Genomic DNA, 19,253 nt, shown 5'->3' on the forward strand with positions numbered 1-19,253 from the left:
CCCCGCGGTCTAACCCGTGCAGAGGAGGTGGCGCTTCGGAGGATTCGAGTTGGGGTGGCCCTAACACCAGCAGTGATCCGAAAGTGGCCACAATTTCGGTATTTATATCCACACCCTGGGTGCCCCATCTGCAAGTCAAGAAATATAGAAGCTGACATCCATCACCTACTGTGGGATTGTCCAGCGTTGAAGCCAACGCGGATCCGGCACCTGGTGGCAGCTGGCCTCTCCCCCCATAATCCGCAGTCATATGCTGTTTGGACACTGGGACCGCATCATCGTTCACTCCTCGATTTCATTGCATCAGCCAACCTTTTTTCATTTATTTGACCACACCCTTCATCCATCATAACATTCCTTTTATGCCCTGAGGCAATAAACTTCGCAAAAAAAAAAAAAAAAAGCCGGTGTCGTCGGCGGCGTTGGCCGTGAGCGATAAATCCCGGCATGCACTTCATAAACGGCAAACACCGAAGAATCCCTCCTCGCAATGTGCGGCGCTGTCCCGACACGTGGCGCGCCACTCGCCCCTGACGTTTCACCGTGCACCCTCACGGGTTGTAAAATAAGCGTCTTTCCTTTCTTTAGATCACTATCTTCACTCACCCGCTTCTCCCCTTCGGGCCGCGCGGGTACCGGTGCGAGGATGCCCCAATACCCTTGCGTTTAATAAGTTTTCTCGCTCTCTCCCCTTCCAACATCCAGCGTGCGTCACTCGAACAGTGGTGGTTAGGCGACGCTGCTCCTCTTTCCGCTCACAGCGCGATTGCTAGGTGCAGCGTCTGATGCCGGACGCCTCTGACGTGATCGCTGCGCCGTAGCGCTTCTGCTGGGAAAGCGTCCCCTGCGATGTGTGCCGAGCTGCTTCCGAGGAATCATGCTTCTGCGTGGTGCTCCCAAGCGAGATAGAGGACGATCCCATCAAGGCGTCAGCCCCATGATCGCGTCCGCCTTCATGGCGCGTCGCTGCCCGGCTTTCTCCCTCCGAGACACCGAGTTCTTTGGTTCGTTCCGCTTGCTCAGGCGCACGTTTCGTTGCCGCGCCGAACACTGTGTGACTCAAGAGCATACCGAGCGAACGAGTGGGCGGTGCGAACGAGGTGCAATAACGCTATCGCGTTCCACTCTTGAAGGCGAAGCTTAAGCGTCCTCCAATTTTTGTTTGATTGATTGGGGGTGGCTACAAGTGTGATTATAGTTGACTTATTAACGAGTAATGATTGGTGATTAATGAATGAAACTAGCGTGGTGTAGACGACTAATCTCGTGTGTGTGCTGGCGACGGTTTGAACACGTGCGATGACCTGTGGCTGGTACTCCTGAGGGCTTCGCTTGAGAACGTGTCTTGTGGTGGCGGTGCACGAAAATCGGAAAAACTGTTAGGCGGATGCCGAGGAAGCTAAGAAGAACGCGCGGTATGAGGAAGTTAGAGAGTTCATGCGTAGACGATATGCCGACGTACAAAGTTTCAGAAGTAAGACAATGAGCCCGCACGAATTCGCGTCTGCTTTGAAGGCGAACCTTAAGCGTCCTTCCAATTTTTAGTCCTTATTTCTTGTATTGTGCAGTCTTCGTGAGAAAGGCCGCACTCCTAGGCGGACGTTTTCTTGTCGTTTGTCGCGTTGTTGCGTGTGTCACACAGGTCATTATTTTGCCGAGCGTGATGGCTCCTATAGTGTCAAATATATCTGGTATACAGCACATGGTATGTAGACACGGAGACGCCTGTGGTTCTGCGCCGAGATGCCAATAAGAGGCACGTGGCCTGACTTTTTATATGAAATGATATAAATGATTTTCTTGCAGGAACCGGAAAAGGGTCTTATTACTCCGAAGAATTAATCCGCGCGACCTTTCATAACGCTATTGCTCTTGCTAGCAGGAGGAATCTTTGCTGCTGCCGGCATTTGCCTTATTGAAAACAGCATTAATAATGGAAAGTGCGCGGGTGATCATTAGATGTAGTGCGGCAAATCATCTGCATTATCAGTATTGGTTCTTCGTCTCGTTTTTCATTGATCAGCTTCCCATTGCATCTTTGATTTCGTCTTCGCCATTTCGTTCCGCTGTTGCGTGGACTTCTCTGGAACGTGGGCGGAGGATCTTAGGCTCGGGGTTCATTTTTACTTGTGGAAGTGCACCGGGATACTTTCGGGTGTGCTAACTTGGCCTAGAGAAGGTACACTTCCGGGTCCGGAAGTTTCCCCGGAATGTTCTCGATCCTCCAAGGATCTTTTTAAGTCGCTCTTTAAACACCACTCCCAACCGAGCCTTGCAAGCGGCTAGGGAAAAAACTGTGCCACGTTTCCGAAACGCTTCAGCCTTTCTCTACATACCAAACAATCATACTCCTATCGCAATGTGCACAGTGAACCAATCGCTCAAATTACAAATCGAACCGAGCTGAACAGCAGGCTCCTACATCGAACTTTCTAAATTCGCTGAGGAGAGCTGAGACGCTGTGAGGGAACAAAGTGCATGACGGGACTGTGAATCCAAGCTCCGCATTTTGGAGCTGCTTGTCGAAGTCCTACGCGGGGCGTGACGTGAGTCACCCGCCAACCTCGATGTGCGCTCCCTTCCGCACCGGCTTCCGTGCGAGTTGAGGAATGTGCTCCCGCACAGGATGGCAGGGACGCTGGAAAGGACGTACACAATGTGCGGCCCCCTCCGTTTCTCCCTCTCCTAAACCACGTCCATGGCCTCGACCCCGGCGGCGTGGCAACAGAGGCAATTCGTCTGGGAGTTCCACCCCGAATATCAAAACCGGCAGGGACGTCCTCCTCCTCTTCTGCCGCGTGCAGTTCAGTGCAGCCGTCGGAGTGCGGCTACACCCACGCCGCACGAAACTCCATTCTTTCCTTGTCGCCGCTCTGGCTTATGACACGTCAAAGACAGCGTAAAAGAGCCTTGATGATGAGATCTGTAAAAGCTACCCTTTGTAATGATTTTTTTCCCAGATCCATCCTTTTCCTCACTTTATCTTCAAAAGCTACAGCCTGCAATATCGGGACCAAGACGACAAGCTGAGTCATTCGTTGCCTCTGGTGTCAAGGGTGGGTTGATCAGTTACAATGACTTCAAAAATTGAGCCTGCGTAGAAGCGTTGGAAGGTAATGACGGCTCTTGAATGTAAACTTCCTGCTTGCACTGTCATTGGCCGTGAAATCTTAAGAAGGAGCATGAACTGGCACCCTAGTTATTGGTCGATCCTCCTTGTGGGCATGCGCTATATCCGCTATGAGGTCAGCAAAATAACAACAGAATGCACATTTTGGCGAAGCCTGAAGCGCAAAAAAGACAAGGACGTGAGAGAGACACAGGACAAAACGCTAACTTGCCGTGTCTTTCTCACATTCCTGTCTTTTTTGAGCTTCGGGCTTTGCCAAAATGAGTAAACTCCAGAAACTAGCCGAAGAAACAGCTCTGCTGAACAGAACGCACTTTTTGAGCGTTGTCGGCAACTTTCGTCATCCCCCCCTCCCCCTACCCCTTCTTCATTTTTGTTTAATGCAAGGACCTACGCGTTCCGTCGTCTGTCATGTTCCATTCCGCCCATCAGGTAGTCTAAGCCAAAGGGGTAAATGCGCCCTGCCGCCGCGCTTCGGAGCAGCCACTTCCGGATCTCATCTCGCTGCGTTTCTGAGCCCACGAATGCAACAAAAAACCCGGCCGGGGTTATCAGGGAGTAATAGAGATCACGCCCGTCAAGAGAATGCCGCTCGGCTGGCTGAGTGCGTCCGCGTGCGGGGCGGTTCTCCTGTTCCTCCACTGCTGCATCCTTCTGGTCCCCCCAAGGCCTGCCAGGGCGTCCAAGAGCAGGAAGAGTACTGCAGCAGCGGTAGTGGCTTGCTGCCGAGGTTCTTACAAAAAGGGGAACTCATGCACTCTCTGCCCCCACTTGCTTCAGCTGCTGGCGCGGGAACTTCAGTTACGTCCCCGCCCAGATTCGTTTCCTCCCCTATGTAGCCGCCGCCATGTCCGTCTCTTGGGCTCCCCTGTTTATACAGGGGGCGCCTGCCGCGTAAAGACCCCTCCGGGGTGGAGTGGCCTGCGAGCATCAGTGGGGAGGGGAGACAGAAGAGAGAGAAAGGGAATCGTAAAAGCCATTTCCACCGCTCCTCTCGCTCTCTTCACGCGTACCACCCTCCCTAGACCAAGAAGATCGCGTCCTTTTTGTACAACACGGGCGCGCTTCTCGTCTGTGGCAGCTTCGGCTGATGGAAGCCCTGCGGGCGCCCTTTGGCAGCGGCTGGAGGGAGTAAATAAACAGAGTTGAAGTAGAATAACTGAAGGCATCGGCGAAGGGAGGGAAAGGGACTCGGTACACAATTGAGAAGATAGATTTAAAAAAGAAGAAAAGAAGCGGAGGGCCGACGAGAGAGGGTGCAACAAGGAGGGAAAGAACCAGGAGAGAGGGCGCCAGCGCGCGTAGTCCGGCTGCTGCTGCGTCTGCAGCGGCGGCGGCAACTGCTGCAGAAACGGCGCTGCTCCGTCGCCCCGCCGTGGTGCCCCGGGTCGGCTTTCTCGTGCGGCGCAGCATCGAGGCCATCTAGCCAGCGCTGGAGTGGTAGACAGAGCGGGTTTCTCTTCTGGACAATCTAACGGATACATCTTGCACCCCGCTCGGTCGATCTCCCTCACTCTCCTCCCATCTCTTGCGCGTTCCTTGTGTCGAAGTTAACTGTCATGTCACTCGCTTCACCGGATGCGCCCGCCTTCGACGGCTCCCGATGCCTCGTCAGACCGTGCTTACGCCGGCCCTGATGATGACCGCTGCGTCATCGCGCCCTGAAGACACGTGCCACCGTTGCCGTCACGCTGCTGCTCTGCGGTAACCGGCGTTCCCTTCGTCCCCGACTTCGAACCGACGTGTCGCTGTCGAGTTTCTGTGTTCAGTCGCGTGTGCCTGACGTTCTTCCAAATTTAGAAGCAGCGGAAAAAGGTCGCAAACTCTTGGGAGAGAAGATCAGAGATGCCAGCGATGATGAGGTACCGTTAAGGAGTTCTCGGAACCGCGCTTTTTTCGAGTGGCATCGCCGAGGTTTTTCTCTGGCATTGCCGACAAGACAAGAGGTTTGGAAAATGCCGAACTGCACGAAGAATTCCAAAGTCCAGACCGGATCGACCGAGAAGATGTTCGTGCGCTACTGGCGTCCAGACACACCCGGGTAAAACGCCTTTCTTTCACCTTTACTTGTCTCTTAATCGCCAGATGTTTTTGCAAGGATGTTGAACTATATTTGTTACAAAGTATCTTTTGCCGGCAGCTTGACCTTCGATGAAACAATAGTGCATTTTTTGATTGTTTTGTTTCTCCATGCTTCACTATTTCAAATTTTCTTTTTCGTCCTGTAAGGGAAAGCAGGAGGGAGTACGCAAATAATTACCAGGGTTGGCCAGCTACCCTTCTTTCGTGTTCTCGCTGCGGTAGCCGCTGGAATGAAAGGCATTTCTGTTCGACATTATGTCGTTTAATTAGTTGTCGGGGCCGCACGGATATCGGGTACCGCGTGTGGCGCCGTGTTTGCGTCGTGCGTAATTAGTTCGCCGAAGGCGCCTCGGGCCGTCGAGTCTCAATCGGAAACTGGCAGGCCGTTTGTCAACGAGACATAAGCGTGTCGCTCGTGCGGAACTTTCTCTTTATGTTTTGTTTTTATTTGTTTCTCCACCTAGTCCCAATTCATATGCCTCAACCTTGATGCATCTCCCGTGCACAATCGTAGCAATAGAACGTCGCTTAGCGTTTCTGGAGCGCAACGGCAGGCAGTTTAGAAGTCCCTTGAGCGTAGTATGCCTTCCAGAAGCTGGTCAACAGAAGTAGAACGTCGATATTCGTTAATATAGGTGCTGCCCAACAACGGCTTCCGCTCACCACTGGCACGACAATGAGCTGGTAAGCAGGACATGCTCGCGTTGAAATCGTAGTTTAGATTGCTGCGTGTCGGTGTACACTCTGCTCGTTTCCACGGCGATAGCTCATGCGAAAGCACCTCGTGTCTGTTCACTGTGCTGAGTCGATAGATGCGTACGCATGCAGTTCCTCGTTACACCGTGACTAAGAAGTGTTTGTTGCCTTTGCAGAAACACGCACAGGCAGTCCGTGGGCTTAGAACGAAAACCGCGCAAGGGACGTAACACAGGGAAGAAGTGGACAGGACGGGCGCGGACTTGCAACTGTTTGTTGAATCACGGCCTAAATCCTTCGTCGAGAACACTGCGCATGCTCACTAAGCACTGCTACTTTATCAAATTTAAGAACTTCGTTGTTTTTTCTTATACGGAAGGATCGAAGCGTCGCTGATGCGCAGAAATATGCTGCAATTTTCTTTCGGGAAGGAGGGGAGGGGGGGGGGGGGCGTTTTTGGTCGCACACTGTGTATCAGTGCTTTAAGTTTGATTTGATATAAAAAAAAAGGCGTCGAACATATGCCCAGTCTGGATTGTGCACAGGGAAACAACCTTTCAACACATTGCCGCACTTCCCCATAAATCTCCAATGGATACAAGTGCTCCGGTTTTTCGAGAACGAAGATTGGAGGTATGCAAAATTACAAGGAAAAGGGGCACTTGTTAACAGTAATAGGCTGACGGAAGGGTCAGGCATGAGTTTTGAAGACTGCGTGATGTCTCTTTAAGCCGCACAGACTACCCTGAGTGTTTACGGCTCATGAAATCATATATATTTTTTTTAATAAATACCTGGCACTACACTTTACCGAATATTTAGCTCTTTCCTTTCTCCGTAGTTATCAGCCGTGCTACTATCATCTGTCATTGGCACACTTGTTTTAGAGTAGAACATTAGACGTTCTCAACACAGGAGAGGATAACCATGTAGTTTAGAAAGAGTGAACCCTAACTGTGCGAGGGGAATTTCTAGACGGGTATCTCTTCCTCTCTCTCTCTATCTCTCTCTCTCTGTGAAAAATATACTACTCGAAAGGGGAGATACAAAGTTAAAGGAATGCCACTTCCCGAACGATTCGCGGATGCCCTAGGACATGGACCTAGACCTTCATAAATCAAGATTTAATAACAGCTCCATCGATAGGTCGCATCGTCGTAAGTATCGTCCCGTGGGTGCGGCAAACGCTGGTAATGAGTGAAAAAGGGGTGGGGCATTGGCCGTAAAGGTATACGTTGGAAACGGGCCACTGCTAACGAAGTACTTAAACCTGTTGATGAAAGGCTGTTGCTTCGGGCCTTATAGATATATTTACGTCTCGAAGCAACGCGTTAAGCCAAGCCTCGAGACACGCTGCTGTGAAGGTTGTGGTTTCTACGTGGTTTAATTTCGGCCACCCCGAGTTCTTTGACATGAGCGAAGATAGCCGCAGGTGACTAAGGGCTGAACTTGCAAAGAAGTCAGTTGCTTAATTTGTTTGGAGATTATATCAAATTCGGAGTAACCGAATGTTTCCTGCGTGAGATAATAGAGGAAGCCGGCGGAACGACGCGAAAATTAGGTTCTTGCCTTCGACGTTTTCGTTTTTCAAATCAAACGCGTCCACATCTGTCTCCGTTAATCGGCCCCGTGTTTTAAGGATGAAGCATTTCAGGCATAACTTTCGAATAATGGAAATATTTGAAGACTACTCCGTGATGCCCCGACCGAGAATAAATTTACACTGCCTGCAAGCATACAACGCTTCGAAATGCAGGCGAAAGATTATTCTCTGTCGGCCTTCTTTCGCACTGTTCCCCAAACGTGGTCTTTCTTCGGTATATGCCAGCGTACGTGCGTTGAAAGTAATTGCATGTGCGTGACGAGGAAGCGTTTATAACCAGTAATAACTATGCTCTCAAACGATGGCTCTTGACTCGCCAATCTTTGAGGAGATACTACTTTAAGCTTACAGCCAGGAGCAAGAAAAGAATAAAGGTGCTGCGCGTTCCGCTAGTGGTGGGATTCGCACGCTGTTAAGCGTATCCAAGGTGTGGGGTAATATGCCCAGCCGGTGCAATATAAAAGAGGCGCCGTATCTCCTCTTACATTACGCAAGACCCATCTTTCAAACGAGCTAAAGCCTCGTCCAGACGCGCGGGACAAAGAGAGCTGCAAATTTAGGCAGCCTTTTGTTGTATTACCTTCAGATGGCTGCAAACCACGACAAAAGCTGGCCCCGCCTGGTCAGGCAGCACCGTAAAGAGGAGTGGTAAAATGCACCTTGAATTACGCGTTTCCCCCTAGCTGCGGGACCCTCATTTCTTTACCACTTTATCTTTCTTGCTTCCGGGGCCCCTTCTCTATCTATCTATCTATCTATCTATCTATCTATCTATCTATCTATCTATCTATCTATCTATCTATCTATCTATCTATCTATCTATCTATCTATCTATCTATCTATCTATCTATCTATCTATCTATCTATCTATCTATCTATCTATCTATCTATCTATCTATCTATCTATCTATCTATCTATCTATCTATCTATCTATCTATCTATCTATCTATCTATCTATCTATCTATCTATCTATCTATCTATCTATCTATCTATCTATCTATCTATCTATCTATCTATCTATCTATCTATCTATCTATCTATCTATCTATCTATCTATCTATCTATCTATCTATCTATCTATCTATCTATCTATCTATCTATCTATCTATCTATCTATCTATCTATCTATCTATCTATCTATCTATCTATCTATCTATCTATCTATCTATCTATCTATCTATCTATCTATCTATCTATCTATCTATCTATCTATCTATCTATCTATCTATCTATCTATCTATCTATCTATCTATCTATCTATCTATCTATCTATCTATCTATCTATCTATCTATCTATCTATCTATCTATCTATCTATCTATCTATCTATCTATCTATCTATCTATCTATCTATCTATCTATCTATCTATCTATCTATCTATCTATCTATCTATCTATCTATCTATCTATCTATCTATCTCTCTCTCTCTCTCTCTCTCTCTCTCTCTCTCTCTCTCTCTCTCTCTCTCTCTCTCTTTTTTTTTTGCATATGTTCCCGTCTTCCACGTCGGACTTTGTCGCTAAGCTAAATTCTCGCTCGTGTACCGCGGGAACCTGCCTCATAAATTCGCTATATACATGTTTCACCCTTCCGAGCCTCCTTTCTTTCTCACGAATCGCCTTTATTATTATTATTTTTTTTTTACGCACCTGCGTTCCTGTGCTATAAGGAACAGGCTCCGGTTCCAAGGAGCTCGTTCGCGTTTATAGCGAACTTCGCCTATTTCGAGGCAGCGCGGTTCTTAGTGAAACATGATTCGGTGAATCACGAATGGCGTTGGAAAATCTGCTTGCGCGCGTTCACAAATCACTCTCTCTGTATTTTTTTTTTCCGGCCCTAGCTACTTATTTTTTTACTTTCAGTCTTGAAACGCAAGCAGTACATGCGCTTTTCCTTTTGTTGCGATTGATAGCGCTAACTTGTACAGGAAGACCGGGCATAGAAAACGAACAGGACGCGTTCTTAATACTGTTTTATTTTTCAAGAGTGAAAAGCATTTATAAAGGAAGGAGGGGGGGGGGGGGTACACTCAAAATTTTGAAAAGAAAAGAGGAAAAGGTCATTGTCCCTGCTCTCCCACTCCTATAAATGCTTTTCGCCCTTGAAAAATAAGAGTTGAATCTAAGCGCTCGCCCTTTTCGCAGTCTCTTTGTCCCTGGTCGTCCTATCCAAGTTGATATCCATTTCAAAAATGCTATACCAACTACGTGTAGTCTCCGATTGCCGGCATACTGGAATACATGTTCCCTCGGTAAATAGAGAGATTTAGCACACCGTGATCCGCGATCCGCTACCGTGAACCGTCACCGCGCGTTCCATTGCGCATGCCCAGATCACTTTCATGCCGATAGATGGCGCCACATACTTGATATCGGCACATTGACCTGGCGCATCGGAACCAATCAGCTTGTACGCCCCCGCCCACGAGCGGTAGAGTGTCACGGTGGCGGATCGCGGATCACGGTATGCTAAATCTCTCTAATAGTCAGATGAAACGAAAGGAGGCACCTATTGAAGCCCTTATGTGTGTCTCTAAGCCATCTATCTGCATGCTATGTCCATCTCAATGGCAGTATTCATTTTAACCGTAGCTAGTGTGGCTGGGCCATCCAATCTGTGAAAAAAATGTAGCTAAATGCCAATGTGACCCTTTGGTGATTAAGCAGATGTTAGTAGGGTTTTCAACCACGCGTAGAAATGCAGCGCGCGCTATAAAGGCATTGATTGATTAGGAGTAAGCCACAATCGAACTGCGAAAATACCCACATAAACTACGTCCGTCGCTGTATTTCTTCCAGCCTGTTTTTCTTTGTTTGACAGTTATAACTGAGCACTTTCATTGTTTTATTTTAAATCTAAACAGCAAGCACGAAACTGCAAATAATTTTGTCATCATAATCAGCATACTTCCGGGACAACGTGGTCTCCTCTGATCACCTATTAACCTATTACCCTCCCCCCCCCCCCCCCGCCTCTTTTTTTTTTTTCAAATTTCTTTAGCTCGTACATTCGACTTCCCTTTAAATACATTGCATTGTCCCCAGAGACCGTTGCCTACCTTGCCTTCGCAACATACCCTGCCCACGCACATCTCCTCTTAGTAATCTCAGCTGAAATATAAATCACTGACTCGCATATCTTCCCTAACCCACTTTGCTCTCTTCCTGTCTCTATAAACCGCTATAATTTCCCTCAGTATTATTCATCGATACATATACCTCACCAGTGAAGCAGCAAGCGCCCCCAGCGGCCGATGCCCTCATTATAGTATAGCGACGCGGCTACCGGTCAGGGGCGCGAATTCCGGCCACGTGCTGCTTTATAGTAGTCAGCTGTTTTTCGCCGGCTGTACTGCGCCGTTACAAAGCAACCGCGCGCAAACATTTCCGGCCCATTCAAGACTGCGCAGTGCGCGCTACAAAAATGCCAGCAGCGCTCACGTACACGGGCCGACGTGCGCATGTATTGTTTACGTATTACGCCCACACGTGCGAGTATGCGGTGGCTGTGGCCAAGAAAGCGCGGACAGAAGGAAAGAGGAGAGAGAGAGAGAGAGAGAGAGAGAGAGAGAGAGAGAGAGAGAGAGATTTTTCTACGTCACTTCACGCAGTTCTTCAACAGCATCAAGAACCCAATGAAGAACAAGCTGGAGTGACCACTACTGGCGGCCAAGTGAAATAAAAACGAGGACTTATATAGAAGAACGGCTGTTTGGGCGAGTTGGGGAACCATGATGGACAGTAATATATACGTGCGCAAAAAGACGAGACAAAGAGGATAAGTGGACAACGACGGCGCAGAAAGAAGAGTTTAGCTCGCCAAAAAGTTTCCCCCGGGCTTACATGGAATCGCCCATGCCGAGCCCCTTCCCAAGAGCTAAGTCCCACAAAATGGCGGACACCCACGCCGGGGACCGCTCTTGTCCCAGTTTACGTCTGGTTATCGTCGAGCTGTAAAACTCATCCTGCAGCTCTCCCATCGCGCGTGGCGGACTTGTCAACTACTGCCACCGCGTTTCGCACCCACAACAATCTGCGCCGTCGTTGTCCACTTCTCTTTGTCTCGTCTTTTTGCGCACGTATATTACTGACTTATATCATGGGAAAATAGAAGTGCCTGCAATTTCCTGATTTTTCTTATGCCCTTACAAATGAATTTTCTCCCGTAAATATTTTGCTGCCAACAGTGATGCGAAGAACGTCCAGCGTGAGAGCGTCGCGTTCCCAGTAACTTAAGGCGCGCAAGTGTTCAGTGGAATAGGCTATATGTCCGAACTGACCGCCGTGATCTACAGCTCACTCTGGGTACGAACGGCCTGAGTTGCTCCTGGGCTGCTCCTGTCGGAGCATCTTCTGGGCTGCATTGCAGGGTATGTTTTTTTTTTTTCTCCTAGTCTGTTTCGTGCTTTTTTCAGGTTCGAGGATACACGTCTTCCTTCAGCTGACTTATACACACCTTGCTGTGCTCACTGATGCGATATCGCGAGCCAAAAGTATATACGCCCTGTGCGCGTTCGCAGCGATGCCGGCAGGCGAGGATCCCGTCCGAAATGACATTTTCGAAACCTTTGTAAGCATCTGAACTCAAACATTGCACTGCATTGCGTAGCAAAACCAAGATTCCCACGAACTGGGCCTTGACCCACATGACGACTGATCCCGCCGAGGCACGCGTCGGCACAAAGTTTCTTCTTCTTTGTCGCGTGTGGGATTACCGGCGGCACCCGATAGCTGAATGGGAGACACGACCCGGAAATGTCAGAGAGCTCGGCGCGTATGTTTGGGCGCGGAGTATCACGACGCTAGATAAGGCCCGTCTAATTAGCAATGCTGATCGGGTCTGTGTAAACACGGCACTGAGACGACATTTATTCGCTGTGCTCAGACGCCCTGAGCCGACTTCACCGCTGTTGGAAAGGTCGACGCAGCCGCTGCTGGATGTTCGCTTCTTAGCACGTCCGTCGTGGCATGTTTGCTTGCAACCGAGAATCCGCGACCCTGAACCAATTCGATTATTTTCCAGAAAAGCGGCGTCTGCAAAGCAACGCCTAGAGTCAGCGTTGAATTTGTTAGCCACAGAGCGCTGTTTCAGTGGCGGGGCAGATAACATCTCGTGAACATACGGCAGTGTATGGGAGAAAGAAGATGTTAAAACGGTGCCGTGCAGTCCATCCTCTCCTGTAAGGTGCATATGATGACATTTAAGAAGATGAGAGAAGCTGTCTCAAAGGTTCTCCAGCCACGTCGTAAGAGAAGGTGTCGGAAAGGGGAGAGTAAAAGAACTGGATGAGTATACGCGCTCTCCTAGAATATCGAATTCCTCAAAATTACTTCGAGGAAGAACAGACGCTCTAATGGATGATCCGTCTATTGTAAAAATGTCACAATACATTGAACTAGTATAGTGACCTATAGAATGCCCAGATGTGTTAACTTCGCATTTAGATCGGCTGATAAGGGGCTGGAAACTTGGACTCAGCTGCAACAGCGCAATTTTTCGCGAGGAAAACCTCCTAGAAAATCACCACCAATTTTCAAACAGGTCGTTACTCTAGAACATTTTTTTATAGAGCGCTTTACTATAAAAACCTATTCTGAACAGAATATCCGAGCACAATGGAAAATAACCTGACATGTTTTAGAAGTCGGACTAGTGTTTTCAGCCCAACATCACAGGGAAGACGTTTCGATATACCAGCCGCTCCTGCTGCTTTACCATGAAGACGAAAAACTGTAGGTTCCTGTGTACTGGACGACGTCAGCGCACGTTAAAAAACCCCAGGAGGTAGATTATTCTCACAGCCCGAATCGCTTTGGGACGTTGAACCCTGTAAACCAAAAAAAAAAAAAAAAACTCAGCAGATTTAGAACTACCTGCCTATGGGTGTATGAATGCGCGATGTCATCTCCCCACGCTTCCTCCTGTGGCGCATGCTATCACGCGCAATTTTTTGCTTCTCCGACGGCACCCTCTTCCTTCATCCTCCGCCCCTAACGACGCCCACTGCGCTAGGTCACGTGGTATGGTGATTAAGATGTGCAATTAGAGGTATACATGTGTCGTGCAAGCTTCCAATTTTACTAGCATCTAAATGCGTAAGTTGGCGGAATCACTCATGAGTCGACTCAGTCGGGCTCAGTCACGCTCACACTCAGATCATGATCTGAGTAATGAATGCGTACATATTCACATTCAGATACCCCACCGTGGTGGCACAGTACTTAGGGCGCTCGACTATACTGTTCCCAAGGACGCGAGATCGAATCCGCGGCCTAGGTGGCCGCTTTTCGGTGGAGGCGAAAAGCAAGGCGCCTATGTGCTGTGCGATGTCAGTGCACGTTAAAGAACCCCAAATGGTTCTTTACCAACCGAACCAAATCAAGACCAAACATTTAGATCATGACTTGAGTTTTGAGTGAATCCTGCCTATAGCATTCAGATCATGATCTTAGTCGAGAATCCAGTCTCATGCTCGCATTATTATCTGTGCTTTCATGGCGACAGCGTACGCCTCCCCCCCCCCCCCCCCCTCCCTCCTCCCATATTTACCGATAGCGGAGAGGAGGAAATACGGTCATTTGTCAGCGTCTCTCAGCGTTTCTCAGTGACGGAAATACTAAAATCTATCGCATAGAAAACGATCGACCAATCCAGAACACACGCACAAAAAAAAAGAAGCCTTCTAACTAAAAATAACTGCTCTGGTCAAGGCCACTTTGCTAAATAAATTGCTCAGCTCAGCGAGTGAGTGAGCTCAAATAACTGCTGAATCGGAATGGGTGAGCCCAAATGAGCGAGTCCAGATGAGTCGCGAATCGAGACGAGTTAATGCAGCTAAGTTGTGAGTCGAGATGAGTGAGTGAGCCCAAATGAGTCGCTAGTCGAAATAAGTCTGAGTTCGTGAATTATGTAAGCCCGAGCGTCTGTGAGTCTGAGTTTGAGCGAGCCCTTAAGTTGACCAAAATTTTCTGAGTGAGCACTGGCGATTTTGCCGAGGTATAGGACTAAAGGGGAAACAAAATTGTGTGACATCATCCGGAATGCTGTCTGAAGAACGGCTGCTCCATAATTTCGATATGAAAAACGGGAAACCTGGAAACGTAAGTAGGTCCGTATGTGATGTACGGCGTCTTCGCACTCACCACTTCGGTGGCTAGACCACCGAATTCTAGTAATGGTACTAATATTAATTGTTATTAATTAGTAATAATATAATAAATTAAAGTTAATGATTGATTAGTAGGGCTGAATTTTAGTAATGCCTTCGCATTAAAAACTCTCGCAGGAGGGGGCGGCTGTTTTTCATATTGGTAATTTTTAAAAGCTATATGAACCACGTGAATGACGCGTTCCTTCATTAAACGATACGCTGGTGAGCGCAGTTCTCTCTTGTTTGGAAAATGTGGTGGTGGTACGATGGCAGCAAATATTACGGCCCGATGACTCGACTCGATTGATCGACTTCCGTCAGTCGTAAGGTTCCGATGATTAGACGGCTTTCTTCGCACCAAATGTGCCTCGTCGGCGACAGTCTGGCGATTGATTGATTCATTGATTGATTGATTGATTGATTGATTGGTTCACAGGAAGGGAAAGGCGCAGTATCTGTCACACTTGTAGCTGTGGACACCTGAACCGCGCCGTAAGGGAAGGGAGGAAGGCGGGAGAGAAAGTGGATAGAGAGAAAGAGGAGCCGTAGTGGAGGGCTACGGAGTAATTTGGACCACCTGGGGATCTTTAACGTGCGCTGACATCGCACATTAAAGATCCCCAGGTGGTCCAAATTACTCCGTAGACAGTCTTGCGACGAGTGAGAAATTATGACTGCGTTTTAAGTACAGAAACTTACACAACTACAAGTTTAGGCACTTTGAGGCATTACAATAGTAAAGAGGCTCCGGAAAGGAACGTCGAACTGGATAACAAGAGGAGAGACCCCTTACTCAGAATATCCGGAGATGTGTACACCTCACCGTAGCAAATTTTTTCCGGACTGCGGGATCCAGCTTTAAAGGCCTAGGAGCCCGGCCCTGAGGTTATAGCTATCGTGGAAATTTGCCATATGATTGGTTGCCAACTCTTGTGACACGTCTACCGAATATACTGGTATGGTACGCAACTATCCTTCTAAATGTTGCGTGCCATATGCCTGGCAGCTATGCCTGGCAGCTTCCACTGTATTACAGAAAACTCTCTCCACGACCAACGACCCCTCCCCCCGTCCTCCTTCAGAGCCGTTCTCTGTTTCCAGAGATTCCTTCACCTTGGTGTATACCTTGGAATGCAGGCAATCATCTGAACCAAACATAAGTCGCCGTTCTCTCCTCTATACCGGCGGTGTTTCTCTTCCTCGGGCGTCATTTTCCAAGGACTGTCAACTCCGTCTGGTGTTTTCTTTATTTTTTTTTTTTTTTGGGGGGGGGGGGGGGTTCCTATATGTCATAGAGTCTTTCTTGTGGGAACTCTTCGCTGTGTTTTCAGGCGTCCTTTGAGTCATTACGTGTCCTAATCAGCCGTACCACTGTCGAACACTCCTCAAAAAGGCGCGCGCCTGAATTGTTGCGTCCAAAAGTGTGGTTCCCTCGGCCTCGCCGAGCTGCGCCCACCGCGCGGTCGCGACGTATATTGTAGCAATTAGCTAAGTGGACCATAGCCCCCTGGCGGCTCCTTCAGTACTGCAGCTCTTGTCGCACATATCTTTAAACCAGGCGCGAAGTAAGGAGCCTTGTCGGCACGAAGAAAATATACTGTAATACACAGCCCTGCCCCTTGAGGACCTTTCCGCATTGACCTCCTTCTTAGTTTATTTTTATTTCGGCCGGATACCTCAATTAGGTGCCCACCCGTTGTTAAGTGTGTTATATTACGTATTATTATGCATATAACGCTACATATTTCTCTGTGGTTTCAGCATTATTTTGTATTTGTTGCTGCCGCCGTATTTTTTATTTCCCTTTCCGACAGTCTACGCTATAAGGCGTAGACTGCTTTTCCCCGCGGTGAGCTACAAGTATGTATATACAGCGCTTCCACCTGTCAGCTTCGAAGTGACCGATCATAGTCATAGAAGTGATGCAGGATCCCGTTAAAAATAACAAAAACAACAACGATGGCAGCGTTAACAGAGGGACAGCTCCTCGTCTTCACTTTGTTTGCGGAGGAAAGATCGCGCTGAACACTGGCTTCGGTAGGCGGGTGCCTGGAGCGATGCTTTAGGATGACCAATGTAAACGACCGGCTTGGTCTGCTCACCCATAGATTCTTCATCGCCTTCGCAAGTGCAGCTAGAATTCCATACCATCGTCTCAGGAAGAGTTGAGCCTCGTCATCAGAAGGCGTCTGAGGTTGTCCTACAGTGACGCCTTCTGTATTGCGCTGTTCCTCAATACGCGCCGAACCGGTTGTATCCTTTTCAGTGGATAATATCACCCAGCCCATTAGATCTTGCTTAACGATTGCCTAATTAGCTGCGACACTTAGGACGACGCAGTCTGTAAATAAACTAGAGATATGGCATGTTGTGGTGAGCTCTTTCACCATTTTTTTCGCAGTGCCGTGCCTTTAAACATTGCAGGCGTTCAGAGGTCCAATTTAACCCAAATGACTGTCACACCTGTTATCTCGGTTAAGAATCAATGCAATAAACTGTGCAATTTTTAGCGATGTGAATTCCGGAAAAATTCATTCTCGAGGACAAATTTTGCCTTGAGGGCACTTTTTTCCTATTGAGCGCTTTTTGAAGGGCCTGTTTTCGGCTGCCTTTTTACCTAACACGCGAACCCTTAGTATGGCTCTTGTGGAACCGGACAAAGGGTCGGGTCCAATGAAGGAAAACGCACAACTTCAGTCCCGGTGGGTTGCGAAACGAAGGAGCACCTCCCCACGCCCGCTGCCTCAATTATGAATGAATAAATGAGGAAGGAAGGAATGAAGGACTGAGGGAACAATAAAGCTTGTATCGTACAATGTTCTGAAAAGAAAGGGGCATAGATGGGGAAGGGAGGGGGGATGCAGACAATGTCTGCTTCAACGAAAGCGTCACACTAATGCGCAGTTTTTCAGCTTTCTTTTTTTCTTTGCCCGAGTGAACTGGCCGAATCAGCCACGCCCCCGTCCCGTGGCTTCCTGCTCCCACGACACGTGCTTCGAACGAGGCTTCGTAATCGTGAAGACAGCTGTTCTTTTGACTTCAAAACGTGCCACACGTGCCGCGCATGCATATTCAGCCGCGGAGAAAGGTAGTGCGCTTGTGTATAGTCTCGGTCAGGTACAGGACGGTCACAGAACTCAGCATTTACGATTTATTAAATTAAAAGAAACGGAAGGAAATATGCTGTCGGCTGCTGTTATTGCTGTCTAATATCTTACGCAGAGGAGTTGAAGCCGGCGGAAATAAATGGACTGGGGAATAGACGATAGCGAGGAAGGACGGGAAGAACCATGTGTACCACTTTTGCAAGAAGTACCAGTCTGGACGGTATACGCTTCTCAGCTGTGTAATAGAGCGCCCTTAGGACACATCATCATCATAATAATCATCTGTCTGACTATACCCACCGTAAGGCAAAAGCCGATCCCATATCCGTCTAATTAACCCGGTCCTGTGCTAACTGCCTTCGCTTGATTCCCGAAAGCTTCCTAAGCTCACCCGGGCACCCAACTTTCTGCCAGCCCTGTTACGCCCGGTTACTTAAATGTCCAGTCTGTTACCCTTAGCGACCATCGGCTATCTCGTCTTCGCGTTACATTTCGCTTTCTTGACTTAATTTAAGTCGTGGCTGTACGGAAACAACGTAGCTATAGCCGTTTTTCGAGCAGGTCTACAACTTTCGCCTTGACCCTTTCTTCTTCAAACAGATAAAGACTTAGAACTTCTTTATTGAATAATAACGTGAGAGAACGAAATAAATGCTGCACACTAGCACAGACGACTCACAGTAACTCTGAGTAGAATTCACGGGGCTACAGTGAACCGGTTTTGGTAAAACCTTGGTTACATTTAGCTGTTCATAGAAGAATGGTAATCAAGGTCTCAGGAGAATTTTTTCTTTTCAATAAAATTTTTATACGTAGTAGGAACATGTTTCGACACAAAGGACTAAGCCTTAGTTTTGCAAGATACGCAGTAGTTTTCCCGGGGGAAAAAAATCATTTATAACTAGAGGTTTACAAGACGTTTTCGCCATTTCAAAAAAGTTGCAAGTTTGGAGCCCTGCTGCACTAAAATTTTGTCGTGCATTATTTTTTTTACTCAACGTATGCAAATTTTACTTTCAGGAGCGTTATTATATATTTTTTTTTATTGCCATGGTTGTAGTAAAAAATCGCAGATTGCTCCAGGAGCGAAATGCTGGTAAAAAGTTAATTTTTAATCCTACATTTTGGCACGAAACATTAAGTTGTTGTCACGACAACGTTTTTCTTGATTATGAAGGCTATGTTCTTAATCTCAGACAAAATTTGGAGCTCCAGACCGCTGGCTGTTTTTTCCACAACGCATCAAAGTCAAACAAATTTCGAAAACAGAAAAAAAAAAGGAAAAGACAACTTTGATTCAATTTAAAAAAATCTTTTCGATTATTAGAAAAGTCTTCAATAACCCCGGTACCTAAGAAGTATTAGGGACTATAAGAAAGCGTTGCATTACAGTACTGTTTAAAATTATAAAATAAATATACAACTGAGAATTGTCAATATTTAGCCCTATATTTTGGCAAGATGCAGTAAGGTGCTGCCATTG

The 19,253-nt window shown here is 47.7% G+C and overlaps 1 protein-coding gene across 2 annotated transcripts in view; it reads left to right on the top strand.

Moving 5' to 3' along the window:
* The window catches only part of OtopLa (proton channel otopetrin-like a), a 62,197-nt gene that overhangs the window by 24,455 nt on the left and 18,489 nt on the right, over positions 1 to 19,253 (top strand). The window contains exon 1 of one of the 2 annotated variants that reach the window (XM_084601511.1): positions 4,506 to 5,171. The exons of the other annotated variant lie outside the window; for it this stretch is intronic. Coding sequence (XP_084457637.1) covers positions 5,086 to 5,171 — 86 coding nt within the window. The 5' untranslated portion in view covers positions 4,506 to 5,085. Of the gene's footprint in view, positions 1 to 4,505; positions 5,172 to 19,253 lie in introns of those variants that run through there. 2 annotated transcript variants of the gene reach the window in all.

The sequence above is a fragment of the Amblyomma maculatum genome, chromosome 4 (assembly GCF_055883805.1).
Source record: "Amblyomma maculatum isolate TAMU_Amacu chromosome 4, ASM5588380v1, whole genome shotgun sequence".
Taxonomy (NCBI): domain Eukaryota; kingdom Metazoa; phylum Arthropoda; class Arachnida; order Ixodida; family Ixodidae; genus Amblyomma; species Amblyomma maculatum.